Raw genomic sequence first — 22967 nt, 5'->3', positions numbered from 1 at the left:
ATAGTTTGTGTTGGAAGGGACTTTCAAAGGTCATCTAGTCCAACCCCCCTACAATGAGCAGGGACTATGTCAACATTCAGTATCTATTGCTCTAGCACATTCCCTGGTTCTCTTTTATTCAGTACTGTAGAGATCCAAAAATGTTGTATCTGTTGTATTAAATAAAATTGGTCAAGGACTACAAGTGTCCTACTTGCCAGAGCAGAAAAACCATATCCAGGCTGCCTGTTTGGAACAGTCCCTAGGCTATGTTAAAGGTTCGGACTGGGGTCAAGCATTTTTATGGAGAGTGCTTATTGGGTCAGTTCAAATCTCTGGTTGCCAGAAAGCATACTAATGATGGAACAAAATGGACAATGTATGCTTGTGGTTGGACCCACAACCTGCCTTTGTTGAACTGCACCTTCAGTGAAAATTGTTAGTCATTTCTACCTATTTCAGTAGTTAGCTTTCTCTGAAAATTTTGTTTGCGTACTAAGTGGTCTTGAGCACTACATAAATAACTACTGAGAAGAAATTTTGAAGCAGTAATATAATAATAAGACGGGTAATTCCTGTTTCTAATATTCGAGCAGCAACTGCTTTGATCCTGGGGTACTAAATGTATATCAAGAAAGCACAAAGGGTGTTGGAGCTGTGTGGTGCAGTGCTGGCTCCCAGCCACCTTCCTGATTCTTGCTTGTGCTCGCTGGGCAGAATTAATCTCTGCTTCTTTCTGTGTTCAGATCAGTTGGCTTAGACTTGAGAGAAATGTTGTATTACTTCCATCAGAATTTCAGACTGCTGTTTGGCTGGTGATTTTATGGAGCGGAATGAGTCTGCAGGCTTGAAACTCAGAGTTTTAGCCCTGGATTTTGGGCAGAAAGCAATGGGTTGGGCACAGCAGTGTGTGCATTGCTTGTACTCTCTGCGTCGTCACAGGGATGTAAAGGCTATAGCTGGTTAGAAATCTCATTTTTTCTTTGAAAACCTCACTGAAAAAGCAAAAAGTTAAAAAGGGCTCTTGTACTTCACACAAAACTACATCTTTTAATTAAAAAAAAAAAAAATAAACCAACAAAACAAAAGAAACAAAACCAAACTACAGGGCACTATCATGAGGGACTAAAAGAGTTGTAATACTATTTATCTAAATAGCAGTCTCTGGTATAAGCTGGACTTCTGATTTGGAATACACATTTTTTGTTAAGGATCTTTTGCATTACTGGAAACACAAACCTGCAGGACATTCTGGCCTGCAGAGGCATTAGTAGTTTTTAAATGAGATCACTAAAGAAAAATGATTTATTTTTAAGTATTCAGATATGTAATGCTAAGCAGAGGAATAAACTTTAGCATAGTTTATTCCTCTCATTTGAAAGAGTTCAAAATAGTCATACATCTAGAAATAATTCTTCTAGGTTTGATTTGATTAGGTTAATTGGATTCACAGCTGGGCTCCTTTGGGATTCCCTCCACAAGTACTTATGATACACACTTACATGAAAAAGAGGAAATATTATGACTGAGCTTGGTTTCACATTGACTGCAACACAGTACCGTGAAGATATTTTTATTGAAAAAGAATAAAATAAAATTCATATAAAATCAATGTTTCCCCAGAAGGTATATGATGTGTAAGATAATAGGATGCTAGATTTTTGTTGAAAGAGAACCAATATCACATCAGTTTCAATAGTGTAAACATGAGTTCGCTTGCCTTTGAGTGTTCATCATTCATGACAGATGAAATCATTTGTAACTTCCTCCAAGCACAGGAATGTAAAAAAATCTTCTCATCTAAAACAGATTTACCTATATGAATTCATAGATTTTTGAGAGCTAGAAGGAACCATTTTGGCTATTTTGTCTAACCTCCTGTATGCCCTGTCCTTGAACCTCTGAATTAATTCATGCTTTAAGACCAAAACCTATTTGATCCAGATCATATACATATATATATTTTACAAGTATCTGACAAAACCTGTTAATAAATTATTTTGATTTAGAAAAACCCTCATTTAAAAGAATATTGATAATATAGTTTTGTTTTATTCACTTTGAATGTGTAAATAAAATGTTTTCATCCATTTGCTATTTTCATATGCTTTGACCTGCTACACAAGTCTGTCAAATTTGTGTTTGCCATACAGGCATTTACAAGACTGGTTAAATAAATTCTTGAGGTGTTTTTGTTTTTGGTTTTGGTTTTTTTATTGTACTAAAGGATGAGCTGCTGGGTTAAAAATGAAAGTATTTTTTTTCCTTTTTAACCACTGTAATAGAACTCACTTCTGTACCATCCTTTTTGAACTGAAGAAACAAGAACTGGATTTAGGAGTAATATAACATCCCTAATATGACTTAGTATTCCTATTTCTGTCCCCAAAGATATCTCATTAAAATCTTTGGCTAGAACACTATTCTTGATAATTCATAGTTTGCTGGCTATCCAGGACACCCACAATTATTTTACAGAACAGTATATTTTGTCTTCTACTATGCATGTAATACAAAGGCTTGCAAGTTTGCATTTGTCTATATTTTATTATACTATATGTTTAAAAATTCATTCAGTTGCCTGGCTTACCAGATGAGGTATTTTCTTAGACAGTTTGTCCCTTTTCTTTGTTATTTAGTAGTTCTCCAGTTCTTGTAGCAGTGAAAGGTTTATCATTAATGTTTTGCGTTTAATACTGCTTCCCAGGTCATTGATAAAAACCTTAAATAATCTTGAAAAATTACCAGACCCTGTAGGACTGTGGGTCAACCATACATTCTTAGTGATAATTTGCCTAATTATGCTTACACTCTGAGATTTGTCAGGAAGCTTTGAACACCCTTATAGATGCCTCTGTAGCTGCTGTCAGCAGTCCTTTTTCTTACTGCAATGTTACATAGTACCAAGTCATATATTTACAGAAGCCTGTAAGTACTTTAATACAACAATGTAACTTCTGTCATGCAAACATATATTTTCATTTTAAAAGATGTAATTGCACAAAATATATTAGTGGTTCTTTTTGGTATTATAACCTTTTTCAAAATTGCTACTTTTGACAAATACAGTGCTCCACTAAGCCATCAGTGAAAATCCCAAAGGGCTTTTAAACAATTGGGCAGTGAAAGATCTGAGCTGGAGGCTCAGCTTCCCAAAGCTACATAGTCAAGGTGTGAAGTTGGAGACTCCAAGGAACCTTTCAATTGACTTACACATGAATCATTCAACTGTGCACATGTACCACAGTAGTTGTAAGAAAACACAAACTTTCTGTGAAAATAAAATCCCCCAGCAGAAGGCATGTTTTTCATATAAAAATTTTAGTTCAACAAATTTTCACAGAAATTAAGGGAAAGATCCAGCAAATCTAGCCTGGAATATTGGCATGCCTACTGCAATCTCAGTCAAACTAACATTATTGCCAATACTGTTTGCTGCCATTTTCATTGAAACTGAAAGACGATGCACAATTAAGAATTTTTTTTTTCTTTAAAGACCGAAATTTGATAGATTGGAAAACCTTTTTTGGACACCTAAAAGAAAGAGAGATTATTTTAACCTGTGATACAAAGGGAAGAACATTTATTGTACTAGCTTTTTGGGGCACATGTTATACACCTAGTAATCCTCCTTATTCTGCTGGAAGACCCAGTAAGTGTATACAACAAAATTGTCTAGTCAGTAGTGTGGGTTTTTTTCCTCTTAAATAATAGCTTTATAAAAAATTGCAGCACAACAGAATAATAATTTTAAATACACTTTATCTGTCTTTCTAATGTGAATCAAGCTAGCTTTGGTGAAGTACATGGAATGTATAAATTTAATAATGAATTTATATTAGATCTAAGGCATGCATAGTAGAGAACCAGCACTGAGATTTATGAACTAATACGGAGACAATAGTTCTCCTTGTACAATTAAGGAGCCTGAAGAGAATAACAAAACACAAATTACAAATGAACTAGTTCATTCCTAATTCTCTGCTCTTTCAAGTACAGTGAAAAGTTTTGAAAAAGTTGAAGAACACTTTTTCAACCTTGAACCTACATTTAAAACAATTACAGAATCACAGAATGGTTAGGGTTGGAAGGGACCTCTGGAGATCATCTAGTCAAACCCACCTGCTAAAGCAGGTACACCTAGAGTAGGTTGCACAGGAATGTGTCCAGGTGGGTTTTGAATGTCTCCAGAGAAGGAGACTCCAGAACCTCTCTGGGCAGCCTGTTCCAGTGCTCTGTCACCCTCAAAGTAAATAAGTTTTTCCCCATATCCAGATGGAACCTCCTATGCTTCAGTCTGTGCCCGTTGCCCCTTGTCCTATTGTTGGGCTCTACTGAAAGGAGTCTGGTCCCATCCTCTTGACACCCAACCTTGAGATATTTATAAACATTGACGAGATCGCCTCTCAGCCTTCTCCAAGCTGAACAGACCCAGCTCTCTGAGTGTCTCCTCGTAAGAAAGGTGCTCTAGGCCCCTAATCATCTTTGTAGCCTACCACTGGACTCCCTCCAGTAATTCGTTGCGCTTCTTAAACTGGGGAGTCCAGAACTGGATGCAGTACTCCAGATGCAGCCTCGCCAGGGCAGAGTAGAGGGGGAGGATAACCTTCCTCGACCTACTGTTCACACTTTTCTTAACGCACCCCAGGATACCATTGGCCTTCTTGTCCACAAGAGCACATTGCTGACTCATGGTCAACCTGTTGTCAGCCAGAACTCCCAAGTCCTTCTCTGCAATGCTGCTTTCCAGCAGGTCCGCCCCTACCCTGTACTGGTGCCTGGGGTTATTCTTCCCCAGATGCAGGACCCTACACTTGCCCTTGTTGAATTTCATCAGGTTCTTCCCTGCCCGGTCCTCCAGCCTGTCCAGATCTCACTGAATGGCAGCACAGCCTTCTGGTGTGTCAGCCCTTCCTCCCAGTTTGGTATCAGCAAACTTGCTGAGGGTGCACTCAGTCTCTTCATCCAGGTCATTGATGAACAGGTTGAAGAGAACTGGACCTAACACTGACCCCTGGGGAACCTGACTAACAACAGGCCTCCAATAAGACTTTGCACCATTGATCACAACCCTCTGAGGTCTGCCATCCAACCAGTTCTCGATCCATCTCACCATTCATTCATCCCACCTGCACTTCCTGAGCTTGCCTACGAGGATGTTGTGAGGGACGGTGTCAAAAGCCTTGCTGAAGTCAAGGTGGACAACATCCACTGCTCTTCCATCATCTACCCATCCAGTCATACCATCATAGAAGGCTATCAGGTTGGTCAAACATGATTTCCCTTTGGTAAACCCATGCTGACTACTCCTGATAACCTTGTTTTCCTCCACATGCTTGGAGATGACATCCAGAATGAGCTTTTCCATCACCTTTCCAGGGAAGCAGGTGAGGCTGACTGGCCTGTAGTTTCCTGAGTCATCCTTCTTGCCCTTTTTGAAGACTGGAATGACATTGACTTTCCTCCAGTCCTCAGGCACCTCTCCTGTTCTTCAAGACCTTTCAAAGATAATGGAGAGTGACTTTGCACTAACATCTGCAAACTCTCTCAGCACTCATGGGTGCATCGCATCAGAGCCCATGGATTTGTGGATGTTCAGCTTGTCTAAACAATCTTTAACCGGATCTTCCTCAACCAAGGGAAAGCCTTCCTTTTGCCAGACTTTCCTATCTCTAGGGTCTGGGATACCTGAGGGCCAGTCTTAGCAGTAAAGATGGAAGTGAAGAAGGCATTTAGTAACTCTGGCTTCTAGTTGCCCTTGACATCCATGGCCAGATTTGCTTCCAAGTGGAGCGTGGCCTTCGTCACTGCATCCCTGCATACTCTAATGGCCTCCTTGTATCCCTCCCAGGTCGTCTGTCCCTCTTTCCATGTTACATATACATCCTTCTTCCACCTGAATTTTGACTGGAGTTCCTTACTCATCCATGCTGGCCTCTTACTCCCTTTACTTGATTTCTTCCTCATAGGGATGCATCCGTCTTGAGCTTGGAGGAAGTGATACTTGAATATTAGCCAGCTCTCTTGGACCCCCCCTACCTTCTAGAGCCCTTCTAGAGCCCAATGTAGTGAGAATGTCTGGGTTTTCAGATCTCTAGACATAAGCAGGGGGAAAAACAGGAAAGAGAACATAACTACTCTGGGCTGAAATTTAGAGAAGCAGCAAAATATAAAGACCTTATGGACCCAATACATTTTTAAGACTGACACAGAGATACAGAATGTAGAGGGGGATGCATGTTCTCAGGCTGAAAAAATGTGTATAAATATATATATACACACACCATACTATGGAAAATTTGGCAGCAACTCTTGTTAGAAAAACTGTCTTGCTGGAGGTTCATTCCCACATTTATACCACAGAGCTCAGGGATAAAGAATACCCTATCATACAGCTGGCTATGGAGCTGTGTCATGATTTGAACTTGGCCAAAAAAAAAAAAAAAGTGTCCTGTTTAACTGGGCGTATTTCATTAAACTGGCTGTGTTTTCTTTCCATCAATACTATGTTGGCAGAAGTATGGCATGGACTACACGATGAGCAGACAGTAGGGCAGCTATACAAAGGAACTTTTTTCTTTTATCTAGGTATTTTTTCTTTCAGGTAGAATATTACTGTCTCATAAAACTTTTAAATCAAAAGTGCTTCATATATTGGTTCTGCTGATTCAGTGGTGAATGGCATTCTCCTGTTCTTACACGGGGTTTGTTGCAACTGGCTTTTATTAGGCTACTGAGATTTTTCTGAGTGATGGCTTTGTAGTAGTGATTAAAATATTTTTGCTGTGCACTGTATAGCACTTATCAGATCAAGTAGTCTGAGAAGTGGCTCCATACTCCATAAATAAACTGAGTATATTATGTGGAAACATGAACCCGGCATCTTGCTTAAACCACAAAGCAGCAAAATTTTTGAAGGTATAAAAAAATTGAGTCTGTTTCAGACCAATTAGTAGCTACTTGTAGAAGAAAAAAAGCATCTGATTATTAAATTAGAGAATTTGATTCAGCGAAGCTTTGACTACTTTAAAGAAATCTTGCTAGATTGAAGCAGGTGCAATGCATGAGCCTGCACCAGGTAATATTTTGGACTAAATAAAGTTATAAGAATTCTTAACATTTGTAAGAATCTGTTTCTTTAGAAATTATGAAATTTCTGTGTATCTAACATATAAAATTAATTGAATCTGGATGGAGCAGAGGGCATATTGTGTATGTACCTATGTATGTCAATCCTACCACTTACTAGTTAAAAAGATGGATGAGAGCATTTGTATATTTGCTAAATGAAAGAAATAAACATCATTCAGGTGATTGCTCAGCTCTGCTCAACAGAATGGAGAAATGAGTTAAACTTTGAAATCTCTGCCTACTGTCTTGTAGACCCTGCTGGCATTATTAGCCATGTCTATAGTAATAAATAAAAAGGAGGCCTCTCTTATTAGTTCTCACTGAACAATACCTGGATGTGATTTGGGAAATAGTTCTCTCCAGGCTAGCACTTGCTCCACCTGTACTAGCTTGTGTGTTTTGGATTAATTTTTTGAAATTAAAAATTCAGTCTACTTCTCCAAGTACCACTTTTAAAAATCTGGCTGTAAGCCAGAAAACAAACAAATAAAAAACTCCCAACCAACAACAAACAAACGAAACTCACAAAAATCCCAAAGCAAACCAAAACAACAACAATTAAAAAAACACACAAAAAAAGCCCAAGCAAACCAAACCAAACCAAACCAAACCAAACCAAAAAAACCCCAAACATAATTCTCATTCCGCAGATCCTGGAATTTTCTTTTTAAATCAGGTAATTGCTAGCGAGACATATATGAAATTTTGGGTACTGACTGAAGTTTTCCATATGTACTACTAACTTGCATATCCTATCTTGTCTTCAGCTGTTACGGGGTAAGTCATTTCCTAAATATGATAAATGGAATCTCCGACAAACAGGCAGTGGTGGAGGTGTGGATGAACAAATCAGTGGAGATTGTGATGATGAAGATGGCTGTGGAGGATCAGGAAGTGGAGAAGTTAGAAGAGTCCTGAAAATTACAGACTGTAAGTCCATGATTCTGTTTCCTTCATGCACTTAAACACCGAATTGACATATTTTCCACTAAGAAATATCACTGAATTATCTTGGCAAAGGTGTGGGAAAGTTGTCCGTATAATGTTTCCAAGATTTACAGGAATAGAACTGCAATTATATGATTTCTATGAGCATGGAATGAACACGAGTATCAGTTTCATCATGACACGTTAATATATATTTGGCATAAAGTAGACAGACCTCAAGACAGTATTTTAGTCAAATAAAAGTTGTTATAATGACACGTCCCTGTGAGTTACTACTTAAACATAAAAGGTTTGGCAATTAAATAGAGAAATTGTTCTAATTGTTCATGAAACTATGGGAAAATATAAGGTTTGGTTGTGGTAGCTGAATTTCACAGAGAAATATTGGAACCGATGAACTGTAGCCCAGTCAGCGTCAATGCTATTATTACTTCTTACACTTTTTCCTGCTTTTCTCAACTTTTTTTAGGGGGGGTGTGTGTGACAAGGGGATGTTTGTTTGTTTGTTTCTTTTCTGAACCACATTTGTAACAATTTCCTTCAAAAAAAAAAATTGTGCACTTCAGTGGTATGGAACTGTGAGCATGAGCAATTGGACTGAAGCACAAGTAGGTTAACTACTTCTCTGCATCAGGAAGTTATACTGCATGTCTTGCTTCCCTTCTCAGTGTAGAAATTTAAGTAGAAATGATGGGATTAGATGCCTGGTATCATTAAAATTGCATTTCTTGATTTTGCAAATTTTTTTGCATTTTTTTTACTGCATTTTTTTGCCTTTTTTAAAATGTTTTTTTTCTGCATTCTCTGTAATACTAGTAGATAAGAAGTCAAGGTTGGTGTCAATCCCTGAATTTACCTATATTTACTGAATTTAAGTGTACTCCAAACTTCCAAGCTTAGGTGAGAACTTCAGGTCCTTCTTGACCTGACAGTGAAAAGACAATTTAGAAATGTAGCTCTACAGTATGCTTGCCCAATTCTGATTTAAACAAGTGGAGAAATGAGAGTCTGAGCATCCTGACTGACTTTTCAGGTCAGTTTGGATTCAGCCTAAGATGCTATTGCACTGAAACCTAGTCTATTAATTTTCAAGATGGGATTTTAAGAGACCTGCAAAATGGTTTGGACACTGACTTCTGAGAGTGCCTTTGAAGATTTAACTTTGAAAAAAATAAGTTAGAGATCAAATATTTAAGAACAGATGTACTTTGGAATACTGGATATATTATATCTATTTGATAATGACACCCTATGATATGAAAAGACTGTAAAATAGTCTTAGAATATGACTAGTGCTATTAAGCAAATATTAAATGACAAAAGAATCACAAGAATAGTACATTTTCTTTCACCCTCTTCAACCACATTAGAATTTTCTTCATATTGATATATTTAGTGTAATCTTTTCAAAATGTCAAAAATATAATTAGCCTTCATATTCTCTTTATACTACACTATTATAAATCGCAAGAATTATAAACTATGTATTAGGCATACTGAAGTTTGCATGTAATGCTGTTTCATTTGAACCTTTTCTAAGACATTACTTAACAAAAATAGGAGTTCATGCTGTTCAATATTATGACTTGTGCATATATCTTGAGTTACTCGTACCTTTGATGAGCTGTGGTGATTTTCTGGATTTATGCTGACATGCATTTAATATTTGAAATGTACCTTACAAGGTGTCTTGAATGCCTACCAGAAAGAGTCTTAGACAACATTACTTTGTTCCAGGGTATCGCACATGCTTACTGACATGGACTTTCCATTGAATAAAACTGTTAAACCGTTCCAATTAGTAAGAATTTTGTTACAATATACATCAGGAAAATATTTTTCTTCAGAAATAACTTCAGTGTATATTTAAGATAAATGAAACAAAACCTTGAACAATTCTTCTTTTGAATAATTGTGATATGCGAGTAGGACTTTGGGAATTAAAAGTGAAATTGAAAGGGAAAAGAGGTATAATAAGTACATTTTAGTAAGCAAACAAAATTATGTTCTCAAGATTTATGATTTTACATGTGAAACTAGGATTAAAAAAATAAAATATGAACGTTATCATGATTTAATCTAGTGAACTTTTCTTAGCTTCAGGTGACTGGTATCAATTTCAAGCTAAGTTAGATCCTGAACTCCCTGTTTTTAAACTGAAATCTAGATTTACTCTGGCAATATTGCTTACTGATCTTTGAAAAGCATGACTGAACGTTAACTAAACCTAGAGGTTGAGTACAGTATATTTGATCCTCAATGTCAGCTTGTTAGTTCTAGTGCTTTTTTGTCCATTCTGATTTCTTTTTGCTTGTATACAAAGAGACAGAAATGTCTGAGTACTCCTCTGTGTTTATATATGGATTATATTTATCATATATGCCGTGGAAGACCAATCAAACTTGATTTGTTGTGTAGAAACTTATATTTTTAGTCTTAAACATACTGTTATAAAAAAGAGAAAAAAAACCCCAGCCAACCAACCAACCAACAAAAACCAAAACCAAAACCAAACACAAATAAAAGAAACCAAAAAAATCAAACAAAAGAAATCCAAACCAAAACAACCCACCAACAAACAAACAAAAAGCACAAAACAAAGCAAATAAAAAACTCACCACCAACAAAACCAAAAACAGCACACACACAAAAAAAACAAAACACACAAAACCAAAAACATACCAATAGTATTATTTTTTCCTCATCAAATACACTTTTTACAGTCTTTTTCTTCTGGCCAATTTTGCATTTTCTCATAATTGTCCAGGAAATAAAGGGACATTATACCTATTCCATACTATGATAGGATCTGGAGGTCCTAGCCAAAGCTTGGCCCTCTTTTTTCTTAGTTGTTCCAGACATTTTCACCAAGAAAATGATCCTGACTACAAAAAAATGCATAATCTTAATAAGCTGATAAAGCATGATGCCGAAGTAGCCCTTTTAAGTACATTGCTTTGTTTAAAATAAAGTGTAAAGACACATCTGCCTTTTATTTGACACCATGTAGTTGTCTTCTGAACATGTGTATAATCCTCAGACCTGCAAGGAACAGAGAGGAAGGGAGGAGATATATTTCTCCCAAGACAAACCTCCAGCTATTTTATGTGAGAACATAGCCTCTGAAGTCAAAGATGACTTATTTCTACACTCAGTGCTACAGATGTAAGAATTTTTTCACTCAGTGTTGGAGACTGACAAATGTGTGATGACAGGGTTTAGTCTTTGGAAGGCCAATGAAGAAATTTGATATTTATGACTCAGAAATTATATCCCTAGCACTGCACTAGTGTTCAAAACATGTTGTATTTTGAAAAATTCTGGTTTTCATACCAAACAGTCAATCCTTACATTACATTAGATATTTCAAAGCCCTACAATTATTCTGAATGCTTTGCTCTTCCTAAGTCTCTTTAAAATATAGCAAATTGGTGCTCTTATTTGAAGAAATGGTACAAGAAAGGATTGTGCACTTTAAATTCATAAAATAAACAGTAGTATAAAGTCTTGACACTTCATTTGCTAGTTTTATTCTACTCTAACCCAGGAGTTCCCACAGGACTCTTTCATGCGTCACAATGAATTACCTCCTCAAAACCCCCTACAGAATGCAAGAGGTAATAACAACAAATACTTATCACCTATATATTGATTTGAATCTTTTTTTTAAATAGCTCTGTGGGGAAAGACTAATCTTGATATCACTCCTCTGAGGTGCTTAATACCATCTGTCAAAATTCTCGTAAGACTTTTAGCAAGACCACTAATTTTCTGAAAAGCGTTCTACCACTGCTTCGTCTTTCTTTTCTCATTTTAACATGCAACATGGGTGTTTCTTTAGAGATCTCCTAGTGCAGGGCTCATATATGTAGAAATATCAAGGGTATCTTTTTGCTTAACTTATATACAGGCAAGCCTTGTCTCTCACTTGTTTGATTTTTATCTCACCTGATATTCATTCTGTCTGAGGGATAAAAGTCCCCAAAATGTTTTATTCCTAGGTCTACTTAATCTGTAGATTATTATTTTCTTGTTCAGTCTATGCTGTAGAGGGAAAAGAACTCTGAAAAGGGTTTATGTTGTGATCTCTGTATATAAAGTAGTCTCTGTCACTTATCTGATGTTATACTGCATTCTCAAGTCTCAAACAACCTTTCTCCTCTTTCTGCTCCTTCACCCACTTCAGCATAGTTGCTTTTTTCTTTTTTTTTTTTTTTTTTTTTTTTTAATCTGTTTCTGATGCCTTCTTCTGTGACCAAAGCTACTTAAAGCTAGCACATGTGAAAATTCATTTAACCTCTCTAACTCAAGAAGAGCAAATGTCACTATCTGCTGTGCTTGGAACTGTGCAAATTCTGTAGAGGCTTTTCCATCTTGCTTCTCATCACTGTCAAGTCTACTCAGGGGAGGCCACAATCTTTTCCTAAATCAGAATAAGAATAAGAACACCAACATCAATTCAGTAATACCAATTCACGTGAGCAGGTGGAATTCGAAGAAAGTGCAATGGCAACAGTGATCATGGTATTGCTCATTTGTACAGATGCCTCAGTTGCTTCATCAACCGTTCCTCTCCTATATGTGCTGGAATTGAGCAGTTACTGTTCACTGAACAGAAGAACTAGTGTGGGTACAAATCTTAGCTATGCCATAACACATGGTTTCACTGAAGTAATGATCATTCAAAGTACTTGACTGGGACACAAAGAAGACAAAAAGACTGTTTTAGGCAGCAAAGCCAAATGTGACAAAATTATTGTATTTATCTTGAACTGTGATTATTATAAAAAGCCATCTGTCATTAGGTGCATAGGACTTAAATGAATAATCACATGACTAGACTGAGATAAATTCACTGAAGGGACTGAATATGAAGAATGAGGGTTCACGGTCTGGGGTTGAAGCCATATATAACTACACAAACTGTTAAATGCTGAATGAAGACCCCCCGGCTTCCTTTAAGACATCTTAAAAAAAATTATCTTTTACCCTTAAAACAGTCTTAATCTCTATTTTAACTCATTAGGAAGCAAACTTAAAAATATATCTATACAAATAAAATAAATTAAACATTCTAATGAACAATTGCTTTTATGGATTCCAAAGGATTTTTTAGGGTTTTGAATTTGAAAAGTCCAATCTGGATCTGCTGATTTGCTTCAAAATACTTCAATGCTTCTACCACAGCTATTTAACAATAGGCTTGTTATTGACCAGTGGTTTTGAGTTCATCTCTATCCTGGTGCACTAGAAGGCTTTTTGTCTCAGAAAGTAAATCATATTAAAGTAATAGAAAAATGGTCCAAAACTAGGGTCTCTTGCATGATTCTCTGCCCCTTTACTTAAACATTTAATGTCTAATCAAACGAAGAAGATAAAGATTAATAAGTGGGGAACTAAATGTTATACAGTCTTATAAATTTTCACATGGTATCAGGTAACACAGTTAATTTCTTCCTATATGCTCTGGGCAACTTCTTCCACTATTTCTATGCCAGTCATCATCCTCAGCTCCAAAAGTAAAGCATTAGGGTCCAAACCATCATGGAAGTGATGTGAAGGGCTTCTCATAAGATTTCTGCTGTCTGTGAGTGTCTGCCAGATAGTGAAATCAATAAAATTTCGCTTATGATGTATGCCCTCTGTTATATTGTTCTAAACTCTCAACTGCATTCTCTATTACCTCAGTAAAGGAAAAATGCCTTAGGCCTGAGCAGGATTTTAGGCTTTATTTTGTTTACATACAACAGTATTCTTCCTAATCCCCCATTGTTGATGTGAACTGTTCTTATTCAGGTGTCTTTGGAAGGGCTACATGACTCCACTGTTTCTATGTTCACTCAGTTCAGAATGTCTCAACTCTCTTAAAAATGAATTTAAAGAAAAAAAAGTTCTTGCCGTGAATCCCAGTCTTGATCTAAATATTGCACTAACTTTTAATACTTGCTTTTATACCCAGATGTTATGTTGTGTTTTGTGGAAGGGGTATCATTAGCCATTTATTCTTTAGATAGAAGAACTGACATTTAATGATGATGCTTAACGTATTTTAATGGAATCAATTGCAGACTTTCTTTAACCTTATGAAACTCTCCAGAAATAGGCTGTGTGTGTTCCTCATCTCATAATTCTGTCTATAGTTGGTGGTTTGTCTTTGAAAGAACAGATTTAAAAGATGATTGTGGAGGAGGAGCAGGAAAGAGAGATCTTACAGGACAATCCACCTTATTTTGAAATGCAAGAAGAGAGTGCATTGCCCCATTAGCATCCGCTGTGACTTCTGTACTAATTCCAGACAAAAACATGCTTTCACACAGAAGATGTTTTTACTCACCATGTTTAAGAAGAGTACTATTCAGAACTAATTTTATAGTCCAAAGTGAGAGACTTGACATATTATTCACTGTCAAGTCTATTTGAGCAAGTACTGTATCGTAATTTTCTTTCTGGTCTTCTGTAATTGCTTCTGTGTTTTTTGACCTAAAATTGGGTAAAACAAGCAAATGGCATATTACTTCTTCATTCAGTTTGTCACTTGTTGGTTCAAACAGCTCAAAAGTACCTACATATCCGGAAGGCCAATCAGTAGAGTTTGTGTTTTTTCCCCTCTCTATCCAAGGAAGCAGCTCGAAGGGTGGCCCTGGTGGTGAGAAGGAAAAGTTTAGAAGGAAGTGAATGAATCCATGGAAAGGAGTGATCTTTCCTTCCCTCCATGCTAATTGAAGCCCCAGTATCCTCCAGACTGATAAATTACCCATTTATTACTCCAGTACCACATAAAACGACTATCTCGTCCAGGATGCCAACTTTATTCCTTTCTTATCTATGTACAGCAAATTAGTTTAAAGGTAGTTCAGGTGATACACAAGCTGCATCATACCTTAACCATGCAATACCGTATCTTCTATTTCTCTGATTATTCCAAAACGGAGCTCCTGAAGAGCTGTAACCTTCACAGGAGAATCCAGATCAGAATAGGACATATCAGAGTATATTTTGTGTGCTCAAGTTCAGGAGGTATAAAGCAGTAGGCAGTTCTTTTTTCATTTTTTTTTTTGAAAGTTGCTAAAACCTGAAAAGTAGTAAGTTCAAATTCATTCAACAGGCATGTGGCATAAACTAACAGTTTTGTAAGAGTGGCACTGGCTACTTTCCTTCTACTGCTGTGGAAATAAGAAAGCATTTAGGACAGATAAATAGCTATAACATCTATTATTTTATTCCTTTTCCTCAGCAAATATAGAAGAATGCATGCAAAAGCAATATACATTGATACTTTGCTGGAAAGTTTGTTTCTTTACTGGTAACTGTGAGTGTGAATATTTATACATTAATTCAGTTAAATAATACATGCAGTAAAAGGCTCCAATTTTCTGGTAACTTCAGAATTAGTGGTATTATTGTAGGGTAATTCCCATCAAAATATAACCTCACGTTATTAATGCAGGTAATTTCTAATAATTACACTGCTCTATGTGCCATGTTTTAGACTAGTGAGTACACTCATTAAATGCTTTTCGATAACTTGAACCCTTTGAGGAGTAATTGTGCTTCTTTGTTTGTGTTTGTGGTAGAGTCTGTCATAACAATCTTCCTGTTGAGTGCAACACATTAATCCCAGGCAGTGCACTGTTGAAAAGCACAAAGTTTTATATTAGCTGACTTTATTTCTGCCTCTGTGTAAATTCTCTCAGCAAATTTTATGTAACTCTTCCCCTTATTTGTTTTTGAATTAACTATCCAACCTGACAGTACAGCTTTAATCCATTACTCAGGTTAAATTCATCACTAAGGAAGTACAAATATTGACTCCTGAAAAAAGACTGTGTTCAAGAGAGAGACTTGATATTCTTTAAATAGGGAACAACTTAAAATTGAAATGTCATATTTTTTTCCAATGCATAATATGAATATGAAGGTCACACTTTTTTTGCAAAATAAGACAAAAGGAAGTTGTCTTGTAACTTTTCTCAGTTTTTACATGCCACTGCAAATGGAATTGCATTGTTTTTTCTTTCACTGCTTCATGTCATCCTTTCAACAACTTTACCTGTGTAAACTAACAACTTTACCTGTGTAAACTTCATAGGCTAGTAAAAGATCTATGCATAGGACTCCACAAGTTTGCTTGTTATTTGGGAGTTTTCGTGCAAATCATTGAAACCTGTGTATCACTGTGGTTTTGTTTATGCTTCAATAGTTTATATCATTATGTATTTCTGTGGCCAGCCTTGATAATGCATATAGAAAAATCTCTGAACTTCATATGTGCTGACGATATGTATCTTCTTGCTGAAAGAAAATACTGATTTATCGAAATGTAGATTTTCCACAAGAAATGTACTGCTTACAGTAAATCTTTCTTTTCAAAAGATTTTCAGTTCTCCAAAAGGCAAAGGAAAGAGAGAAAATAGCTCAGATTGTGACAGTGTTCCTGTGAGAAGGAAGAGTGTGATTCCCCTAGCCTCGCAGTTAGTATTAGCATATGAGAACATTATTGACATGTTATGTGATATCAACACAATTGTGTGATTTACTAATCCAATCCCCCCAAATGAGCCAGTGGAAAATTGGTTGTTAGCCCTTTGAAAAGAAGCAGATTATGCCCAATTACATTGTCTCCTGTCTTTACCTTTAGTTATTTGGATAGAATAAGAAAAAACAGAGGGAGATAGTAATCAGGCTAAGTCTCTGGAGCTGTGGTTAAAGCCATTCAGCTAGCATATGGGGGAAAAATAGATTAACCACTTCACTAGTGTTTGACCTGCATTTAGGTCTTTGTTTTCCTAAAACAACATTTAAAAGGTTTATATTTTGTCCTGTTAACACATAAGAACTTTGAAAATTTTATCAAAGGAAAAGAAGATGTTATGTCCAACTCCTAAAAAAAGAAGTGCACCTGCATGCATTTTTTTCACACAAAACATTAAAATTCCTTATCTACTCTAGATTAAGTTATGTATTATTTATTTTTGCATGTGCATCTGAGATAGGGAAAAACAAGTCAAAATACACTGCTTGGTTATGCAAAGTCTGTCTAGTTAGAAAATAATAAGGCTAATATATGTTACATTTTAAATGAGTTCTGATCAAATTCTTTCTGAAGTCAGTATGATTTCACTGACTTCATAGGAGCTTGTATTTTCCAGAGACCACATAATGACTTTAGTAGGAGTTTCAAAGTTCTAATTATATTTTAAATGAATTAACTTATAATAATACCACTAATTCTGAAGCTACCCAAAAATTTGAGCCTCTTCCTGCATGTATTATTTCAATGAATCCATGTCTAATATTATAATTATACTTCTAATAATTTCTAATTATTCATTTATTATAATTCAATCAATATTTTTATTATTTTAATGTATTGTTTGAGATGTACTTTATAATAATGTATTTAGGATCTGAAAATAAGACTTTTTTCATAATCTTGTGATCACTGTTTGAACCACCTTTCCTGTTTTATCAAATTCTTTCATGAATTCAGTGGATGAGAAGTTATATTGTTTTCCTTTACACAAAAGAAAAATGAGCATGAGTTTTCCCGCAAAAATATGTTCCTTTCAAGCAATTATGTTTAAATCAATCTCTTTCTCTAAGTGATGATGTCTAATCCTCAAAAAGTTATAAGGTTTCACTCTAGATAACAATTCAAAAGTCAAAGCATTTTTGAAAAAAAGACCTTCTGAAAAGTCACTTTCATCTCCAGTTGGCCTCATGTATGATTTTATTATCTCTAAGAGATCTTTGTTTAACGCATAATTTTGAATTTTACTTCTTAAGTCTGTCACAAGTCAATTGATCTTTAAACTCTTGTTCATGTTTTGGAGAGGCTGGAGTTGGAGACAAAATAAGCAAAGATCTGAATATCTGCTTTGGGAATTTGGCCTGTTCTGTATTTTTATTCCATATTTTAATATAATTTTATTTGGAGGAAAAAAAAAAAAGAGTGGCGTCCCACAGTGGGTGTCTCATTTCTTATACTGTGATAGCTTTTATTATCCACTTTTGATGATTCTTTTACTCTTCCAGTGTATTTCTACTCTACTCACATAAAACCTCAAAGAAAATAGAAAACATTTTTTTTTAGTAGAAATGGTCTCTTATTACTTTGAGAGGAAAAAAATAAAAAGCTAACCTCCATGCAGTTTGAAAGGATTATCGTATTCTGGTAACCATTTCCTCAAATGGTCACAGAATCACAGAATGTTAGGGATTGGAAGGGACCTCGAAAGATCATCTAGTCCAATCCCCCTGCCAGAGCAGGAACACCTACATGAGGTTACAAGGTTAAGCTACTTTAATGTTACAGTAGGAAACCTACCTTTTTACTACCCAAAATGTAAACATGAATGTTGGAAAACAGCTATACACTACTGTTCAGTTCTTTATTTTCCTCAGACTTTGGTTTTACTTTCATAACAATAAATACAGGGACAGGATTTTTCTTCCTGGTAGCTCTTTATAATGTAAGTATCTGCGGTTGAACTAAGAAATTTAGACTCCTTTTTATAGTCGCTGTAAACAAATAAACATGTAACACTGGAAATGAATAAACATATGAAGACACAATTCATTAGGCATATATTGAGCACCTCTGTTAGGATGAGAATTGTGCCCCACGATCCTTATTTCTCTCTACGGATTGTAAAAGGACTCAAAATTCAGTAGCTCAAGTAAAGATATCTAAAGCTAGTTGCACAATCCTTCTCTAAGTTAGGTACTTTTGCTTTTGCTCTGGTTTTGATTTAATTTTGCTTATTTTTAAGTAAGCGTTAAATATTTTCCAATGTCCTTTACAGTCTTATTGTCAAGATCACAAAGGATTTGTTGCAACATAAAATAGAAGGGCTACTTGCAAATACAGCCAATAAGACCTGTAAATGGAATTCACATTGTCTGAAAAGTTGCATTTGCTAGGAGAAGAAATAATTCCTTTTTCCCATCATAGATTATGGAGAATATGGTTAGTAGTGCGAAAGGAGGTGGGAATGGCAGTGAATTTCATAGTGTGTTCACTTATCAAATTCTCTTGGTATCTGTTTTACCCATTTATTTTTTCTAGATTTAGAAAACAGAAAAATAAATCTTAAAACTACAACAAAACAAAACTGCCATGACCATTATATTAAAAATGAATTATTTCATTTAATTAAAAAGGAACTGTAAAAAATTTTTAAATGTTTATGAAAGAATCTACTTCTTTTTCAAAGCTGTGAATCACATCAGACCTTTATCTTTCAATCTATTCTTTAAACAGATTATAACCATGATAAATGTCATATTTCTACATATTCAAAGGTAGTTTATAATCAAAGGTAGTCACTCTGCCTGTCGTGTGTCTCCAGTCTTTATTATATCCTTTAAAAAAATCAAAGTGTATGATCTCCTGAGAGTTGTCTTTGCAACCTGTGCAGAGTCTTAAATTAATTTCATATTTGCATCTTCCACTATTAATTATTATAACTCCAATTCCTTGAATAATCTGCTTCTCAGTAATTCATCTTCAGACCATTTTTTAACTTTTAAATAAAAAAGAATCAATTAATTTCTGTTTGTTACAGAAACTTGGCACTATTTTTTTTTTCCTAGAAATAATCTATATGGGAGATGTGACTTTGCAAGACCTAGTTCTTATAATCTGCAAAACGTCTCCAAATATAACAACAACAACAAAAAAAATGAGCAAAAGTTTCCCAAATAGAGTGAACATATTCTAAAATACCCAGTATCCTGAGTACCTGTATTCTCTGTAATTGCAAGGCAGCAACCGAGTTTCCTTTTTTTCTGTTCTTCTAAAAGGATGTGGTTAGACATCTGTAGAATTCCAATCTGGCCTACGAATGTGATGCTTCTTTTCTAGAATAAGTCTACTAATAGGCACAAGATGAGCTATGTTTCCTGTGACTATAGCAGGAGGCAGCTCAGATTAAACATTGCACTGTAGATACCTACTTTTAAATAAGTGAATCTGGAGATAAATTCCACTCTATGTTTTCAAACTAACTAGAACAACTCTCTGCCAGATGTTGGCCAGTAGCTGTGAAATCAGACAGGCTAAACATGGGTCATTTTTCTTACTTGGAGGCCCATTAAGCAGATTCTGCTCAGGGCCAGTAGACATGCTTAAGGAAGGGAAAATCTCCTGCTTCATTGTGATTTACTCAGTTGCAGAAACAGAGGGTTATGCCACAGCTCAATAGACACAGAGTTCATCAAAGGCATCCTTTGAGGCACCATATAGTCACTAGTATTTTTAATGTCAAATCCATTAGGTCTCTGAAACATGGATCTTTTAGCCCATTTGGCTTCCTTTCTTAAGTATATGTTGCATGCAGCCATTCTTGGGGAACTGCTTTTATAGCACAAGCTTAAATTAAGGGTCCCCTGAGTAGCTGGTATGTTTCTCATCCAGACATATCATTTGAGCTTGTTATGAACATTGTGAGCATGGACAGATCATATGTCAAGGTGTTCCAGGTTTCCAGAAAGGGCATGGACTTCTTGTTTTTATTTTATTATCAATAATGCCCTAAACTTTATGCCATTTTAATTCAGGGCCAAAATGTCTCTGAGACCCAAACTGAAGGAGCAAAAACATAGCCTTGACAAAAGGTGGAAGACTGAAATAAAGTGCCTGAAGGAAGAAATTTTTTTTGAAGAAAAAGTCTGATTGAGATGTCTGAGTGAGAACAAGTCTGAATAGAGAAGGATATATGAGAAATATGTCTGTTCCACCATTTTTCTTTTTTTTTTTTTTCAATGTTTATAGGCTTAAATAGAAATGCTGATGTGTGTAAGACTCCAGCTCCAAGGCCAAAGGGTGGATCCCGTGACCAGCTTTAGGATATGAGAAAGACAGCTTGGGACATTTACACAGGTGATATCTATATAGAAAGCATAACACCCTTAAGAGTGTCTTACAGTGAAATTTGGAAAATATGTCAGTTAGAAAGAGACAGCTGGCTGATAAAAAATACTATTTCTGAAATAAAATGGCAATTGTTCTTAAAAGAAGCAGCTAAGAATGAGCTAAGTAGCTCCAAGATAATCACTTAGTACATATTGTGTTCATACCTTACATAGATATATTCAGTCATTTACCAGAAAAAAAGAAGGAACTATTAATTAAGGTGAAGGTTTCCTAATCAAATTGTTCAGCAGAAGCTAGGTATAGGCAAAAATATTGATCATACATTGTGACTTGCAGAAGTAGTTGAGATTTATTAAAGCATTTATTGTTTGTTAAATGTTAGCTGGTTAAAAGTGCACATCAGGGATTTTATATTCAACAATTAAACTTGCGTGCTCATATATTTAAATGAAGACAATAAGGAACTTGAATAGGTTTCCAGTTTATGATATGCTAGTCTCTGATAATTCCAAGACTTAGACACATAAGACACTTAGACATGCCTTAAATACAGGCAAACTAAGAGCTCTGACTATTATTTGCAAATTGATTTAGCTGAGAAGGTGGCCTCTGCTGCCCATCTTGCCCACCCTGTGGAGCTATATCTCCTCTGGCCAGTAGAGCTGAACCGCTGTTTAGATACCAACTTTTTAAGGCAAACAATGTGCTTCTGCTATATGTCGATATGGCTGTGGTGGGTTTATTTGGCTGGCTGCCAGATACCCACCCAGCTGCTCTCTCACTGCCCCTCCTCAACAAATGATTAAAAAAAAAAAAATATGATAAGATGAAAAATTTTATGTGTTGAGATAAAGACAGGCAGATCACTTACCAGTTACCATGATGAACAAAAGAAGGCTCGATTTGGGGAAAAGTAATTGAATTTCTTGCCAATTAAAATCCAGGAAGATGGTGAGAAGCAAACACAAAACTAAAATCACCTTCCCCACATCACCCACACTTTTTCACTCAGCTTCGGTGCTTCATTCCCAGCTCCTTTACCTCCTCCTGCCACCAAATGCTGCAGGGATGACAGGGAATGGTGGTTGCAATCAGTTCATAACAGCTCATCCGTGCTGCTCCTTCCTCCTCACATTTTGTTCCCTGCTCCAATGGGGGTCCTCTCCATGGGCTGCAGTCCTTCAGGATAAGACTGCTCCAGCATGGGCTCCTCTCCACAGGCTGCAGCTTCCTTCAGGTCACAGCCACCTTCTCCAGCATGGGGTCCTCCCCAGGCTGTAGTGTGGTCCAGTGTGATGCTCTGCATGGGCTGCAGCGGGACAACCTGCTCCATTTTGGTCCTCTCCATGGGCTGCAAGGGACTTTCTGCTCTGGCGCCTGGAGCACCTCCTCCCTTTCCTTCTTCTCTCACCTTGATGCTAACGTGGTTGTTTCACTTCCCCCCGCCCCCAGCCCCTTGGTCGTCACACTGCCAGGCAGCATTTTGCCCTTTCTTAAATACATTTTACAAGAGGTGCCACCATCTTGACTGATGGGGCCCATCTGTGTCCTGTGGTGGCTCCACTGGATCCAACCAGAACTAACTGTGTCTGGCATGAGGCAGCCTCGGTCTCTCCTCACAGAGGTTGCCCCTAGAGCCCCCACTGCCAGCACCTGGCCACGTAAACCAGTGCGCACTGGGCACTAGTGGGCCCAGTGCCACGCAGGACTCCTCTGTCCTTATCAAGGGGGAATCACTTTGGAAGTGGGGCCAGGTGGACAGGTTGAGGAAGTAATCAGCTCAGCTTAATTGCTGCTTAATCAATCCCTGGTCATGAGCTGGAGCTCTGGACAGCCCTGTGGGCCCAACTGTGAGTCTACTGCTGTACTCACACTGCAGAAAGGGCAAAATTTGGAAGGTTTGGCCTGTCAGAAGGCAAAAGCTGTTATTTTTTTCAGCTTTGCCTGCAGTAAATTAACAAGTCTATTGCTCCTTTAATTCCTATTTTAATTTACTTTGATCAGATTTTTAAAAGTAAAAATCGGAGAGAAT

General features: G+C 36.5%; 1 protein-coding gene across 1 annotated transcript in view; it reads left to right on the top strand.

Annotated features, from left to right (window-relative positions):
* Window positions 1-22967, top strand: part of GPC5 (glypican 5) — a 685893-nt gene that overhangs the window by 366593 nt on the left and 296333 nt on the right. Inside the window, exon 7 of the mRNA XM_065655261.1 lies at window positions 7878-8040. Within this exon, the coding sequence (XP_065511333.1) occupies window positions 7878-8040 (163 nt within the window). The remainder of the gene's footprint in view (window positions 1-7877; window positions 8041-22967) is intronic.

This window comes from Caloenas nicobarica, chromosome 1, assembly GCF_036013445.1.
Source record: "Caloenas nicobarica isolate bCalNic1 chromosome 1, bCalNic1.hap1, whole genome shotgun sequence".
NCBI classification, from domain to species: Eukaryota; Metazoa; Chordata; class Aves; order Columbiformes; family Columbidae; genus Caloenas; species Caloenas nicobarica.
This window is presented reverse-complemented; position numbering and strand designations above follow the sequence as displayed.